Below are 4998 nucleotides of genomic sequence, written 5' to 3'. Positions count from 1 at the left end.
ACTTAAATATTTTTGGCACACAGTAAAAATGAGAAAATAAATAAAATTAGTTAATCAAAATAGTTAACAGCTGAAAGGGAACTGTTGAAAAATACATACCCAGTAAACGTAGAAACGTGAACTGTATTCCCAATGCTAGAGACCGCTGATTATTATTAACACACCTGGAAATATTAAATATATATTAGATTAAAAATAAGGTTGCCTCAAATTAAAAAATTTTAGTAAGTTTAATTTTTGTATATGTTTAGCATCTTTACTTATATTAATGTAAAATGTTGTACACATGAAATGTTATTTGTAAGTACTTATATACAGTTCAGTCTTTTTAGAATTATAAAAAGAAAATGTGCAAAGTACAAATATTACAATAAAGAAGAAAAGGTTATTCACCGTTATGAACTTTAATACATGAAAAAAGAAAAAAAAGGCATTAATTAGTGCCACTTATTTTTTACTAACACCATTAACTTGGAATTCTGGTGTGGCACATAAGATAAGCATTAGGTTGCTCATTCCAAGTTCAGTGGTTCAAATCCACTAGCCATTCCTTGGAAACCCTATATAGGGTCTCTGTGATTCAGAACAGACTTAACTGCAGTTAACAAGAACTTACTGTTATTAACTTAATTTGCAAACAAACAATTCTTATTCTTTTATTAACTTCAAGAAAAAAATCATATCGACTGGGTTTGGGTACAAATTTGAGGCAATATAAAAAGATTGCTAAAATTTAATAGGATTCAACAATAATTCTTTAAATAATGACCATTAGCCAGACAAAGATGAATTAGATGTCATGTCATCACACAAGTGATGACAACCAGTCTCTGAAAACAAACAAACAGTTGTAAGATGACTTAAATAATTTTTCAAAAACTAACTTTTGAAAGTATTTCTTTGGTTTCTAAGTTCCTTCTGTCAATTTTACAAATAGTGTATCACTGCCTGTTTTTTAATAGTTTTTGAAAGAATCCCTACATTTTCCTTTTGTTGAAAAAAATACATGAAAAAATAGAGCGGATGTTAAAGAACAACAGGAAAAAAAAAAGACTGAAATATTGAGAATGGATAGAAACATCACTGAATGTCTAATTAGCTTACAGAGGGGTAGGCAGGAAGTAGTTTTTCTAAAAGTGCTACAGAAGGGTGTACTGAGGAAGAACAACTTAGCACCAAAAAGCACAAAATACTGATAATACACAATTGTAAAGTTCTTATTTACAGAAAGGTATTTCTAACACAGCACCTCATGTATAAGATAGAGAGCATATCATTCTGATTCTGACATACATGGGAAGGATGGTTAATTGTAAGTGTCTAATAAAAGCCAGGGTAACCAGGAGTCTAAATCAACTAGAATGCACTTTACAACAATGAAAGTATGGTTTCCATTGGTGTGGTGAAACACTAGATGAGTTATTGTTCTACAATGTAATGTAATCACATTCTAAAATGTAAATCTAATGTAATTAAACATTCAGTTTGCTTAGGGTATGTTCTCCTTTCAGACTGTAAGTAGATATTTTGACTAGGCTCTCTCTCTCTCTCTCTCTCTCTCTCTCTCTCTCTCTCTCACTTTGTGCTCTTTGCACCTGACTTACAGATAATGGGATGTAAGGATGTAAGTCTGCAGGAGTTTTTAGCCTATCACCTAGCCCTATGGATGTTGGGCTTGCCAGACTCATAAGCTAATTCTTATAAATCAATCTCTTTTTCTCTAGTTATAAATATACACATATATAGTTGTTAAGTGTCATAAAGTCAGTTCCAACTCCTTGTATAGGAGAGGCTAGTGAGTTTGAACCTCTGACCTTATAATTAACAAATCAGTGCTTATCCTACAGCATCACACCAGGACTTTTGCAAATATATGTAGATAGATATATACTGCACTGCATTCCTGGTGTGGAGCTGTGGGTTAATGCACCAGACTGCAAAGCCATTTGAACTGCAAGGTCGGCAGATGAAGCTCAACAGCTGCTCCTCGGAAATCCTATATAGGGTCACTGTGGGTTGGAATTGACTCAATGACACTTATCAACAACAACAACAAATATATCACACTGGTTCTGTTTCTGCAGAAAACCCTAAGACATTAAGACATTATGACCAGGAGTGGGGATATTCCAGTCATACTCAAATGCAGTTGAATAGATCTCCAACTTACAAGCTTCATAAAAGAAGAATGGCAAATAACATCAAATAAGTGTAGGTAAACAATATTCAGATACTTTCACACACATAATCTGATTTGAACATCAAACATCTGGCTATCAATAAGGTAGTTTATCTAATGTTCCAGAACTAGCAATCTTATAATAGGTATCTTGGAATTGGAACCAATGGTAAAATAAACCCCAAATGAATCTTTAGTTTCATTTTCTCTTCACTCAGCATGTTGTTATGGGGACTGCAAATCATACAGTAGAATACATACCTAAGGATGGACACAGTTACAGGAGTACCAGCCATAAAGGTAAAAATGACAGTAATGAAGAAAATTCCAAGGAACATGGGCAAGTATGCACACTGAGTTTTACATTTTCCAGCTTTAACTCCAAAACCCAAACTTTCTGCAGCAGATGTTACCTTTGCTTTCTCTTCAATACAGGAACAGTTGTTATAGATCTAGAAATATTAGGTACAAAAATACTAAAAATATAATTTTGCCATATGATGTAATGATCATTTTACTATCTATAGACTAGGAAACATTTTTCTAAAAATGTTCATTGTTTCTCAGAGTTTGTTTAATTGCCCAGTAGGAAGATAAACTTTAAATGTATGCATTATACACATGTATACAAAAGGGCTCCCAAAAGTTCACAGAAAAACTCAGTAAAAAGATAATGGAATTTTTCCATGAACTTTTTGAAGCCCCTGTGTGTCTGTATATGTATGTGTGTGTATACATGCAAAGATTTTATGTACATATACTCACTTTTGTAGAAATATTTTCTTGCAATCATTCTCGTAAACTATAATTATTTTTGTAAACTTTAATTTCCTTTTATATATGAAAATGAATTCCATTTCATTTCCCTTTATTTCAAATATTGAAGATGGTGAATTTTTATAATTAAATATTGCATATCTTATTTATTGTGATGTCTAATACTATATGATTCCCTCATGTCCTCTTAAAGTTAACAAACTCTGATAATGTGTTGAGAATTATTTACTACTAATAGTGTGAATATTATTTGGCCCTGGAATTTTTAATTAAAATAAAAGTGTCAAATGATGTAGATGTAGTATAATTAAATTCTAATGGATCCTTTTAAATAATGCAACTGCATCAAAAAGAAATATAATCTGATAAACAGATATGTATGCTAACTTAGAATTGTAAGTAAATTTGTACCTGAGAGTAAATGAATGATTTGGACATTTAAAAATCTTATTCATGGTACATAACATATTATCAACAAATATTTATTAACTTCATATCATATGTTATTGTTATATACTGAGACATTTCCAACTCATGGCCACCTTGTATAGGGTTTCTGAGGCTGTAAATCTTTATGGAAGCATAAAGTCTCATTCAATAACTAACTTCAAAATCTTTATGGAAGCATAAAGTCTCATTCAATAACTAACTTCAACTAGCTTGAAATATAGATTAGGAAAAAGAAAACAATGCAAAAAGGAAAATAATATTTCACTACAAAAAAAGAAGTGATGTTACAAAGATGTATATGAGTAACTGCCAAATGGCTTATTCAACAATAATTACATCTGGGAGATGAAGGAGTTAGCTGGAGTAGTTGTTGTTCCATCAAGTCAGTTCTGACTCATAGCTCACTCTATCAGGGTTCTGGGGCTGTAAATCTTTACGGGAGCAGAAGCTGTTTAAAGGAGGAGACACTCATAATCATACACAATCACATCACTTCACTAAACATAGGAAAGCCAGTCAATCACCTTACCTTTGGCTGTCTTTCTGAAACAGAATTTATACAACCTGCAAAGCAGGGAGAAAAATATTGAATTCCATCTCCGCAAAGAGGATAGTAATATGACCGCAAACAATTGCAATTGGCATTACAAGGAGCTGTCAAATTCCCCATTTCGCCTGTCCTATAATTAACAAAATAAATAAGAGAACATTTATTAAACATTATTACATCTTACCATTTAGTAATTTATTAATTCACTCAACCAACATTTAATTACTGAATAAAAAATGTCTGCCTTCACCATACAACTTAACTTTATGTGGAGGAAATATACTCACTGGTACTGAGTCAATTCCAACTCATGATGACCCTATATAGGGTTTCTGAGATGGTAAAACTTTATGGGAGTAAACAGCTTCATCTTTCTCTGAAAGAAAAGCTGGTGGGTTTCAATAACCTACCTTGTAGTTAGCTGCCCAATGCCTAACCCATAACATCATGGGGGATAAGGGCAGTAAAAACAATACTAACTTATATTATCATAATTAATTGAGACTGTCACAACTGTAAAGTTAGAAGTTTTGTAACAAAAATGGGGAGTACTTAATCTTACAATCCAGAAACAGAGGACAATAGGACCATCAAGGGAAAAGAACACAAGCAGAATGAGGGACCCTACCAAGAGAAGCAGTGACACTAGAGATGGAGGCAGAAATAAGGACATGGAGAGTGAGAGTAGCTGAGGACTCTGAAATCATGGAAAGAGAGGGACTGGGTGCTGGCGGCCAAGAGGCAAGCTTGCAGAATGTGCCCTTTGATTTCTTAAATAATTGTATATTCCTGAGTGGTTTTGTGTACACCTCCCCCCAAAAAAAACCAATACTAACTTAGCATAATGCTTGTGAATTACAAGAAAAATAAGGCAGGAGAAGAAAAAACAGAGTTTCTTATTTAGACCAGATAATTCTTTGTTATTTAAGAATATTATTATTGTTATTAAATGCTATCAAGTCAGTTCTGACTTATAGTGGCCCTGTATAGGGTTTTTGAGGAGTGGCTGCTGAGTTTGAACTTCCAACCCTCCAGTTCAAAG

General features: G+C 32.9%; 1 protein-coding gene across 1 annotated transcript in view; it reads right to left on the bottom strand.

Annotated features, from left to right (window-relative positions):
* Positions 1–4998, bottom strand: part of LOC102823146 (solute carrier organic anion transporter family member 4C1-like) — a 122823-nt gene that overhangs the window by 14207 nt on the left and 103618 nt on the right. Inside the window, exons 9-11 of the mRNA XM_006872316.1 lie at positions 3936–4086; positions 2441–2631; positions 100–164 (exon numbers count right to left, since the gene is read on the bottom strand). Of these exons, the coding sequence (XP_006872378.1) occupies positions 100–164; positions 2441–2631; positions 3936–4086 (407 nt within the window). The remainder of the gene's footprint in view (positions 1–99; positions 165–2440; positions 2632–3935; positions 4087–4998) is intronic.

This window comes from Chrysochloris asiatica, unplaced genomic scaffold (genome assembly GCF_000296735.1).
Source record: "Chrysochloris asiatica unplaced genomic scaffold, ChrAsi1.0 scaffold00193, whole genome shotgun sequence".
In the NCBI taxonomy this organism is placed as follows: domain Eukaryota; kingdom Metazoa; phylum Chordata; class Mammalia; order Afrosoricida; family Chrysochloridae; genus Chrysochloris; species Chrysochloris asiatica.
The sequence above is the reverse complement of the archived record's forward strand: the minus strand, read 5'-3'. Positions and strand labels throughout refer to the sequence as shown.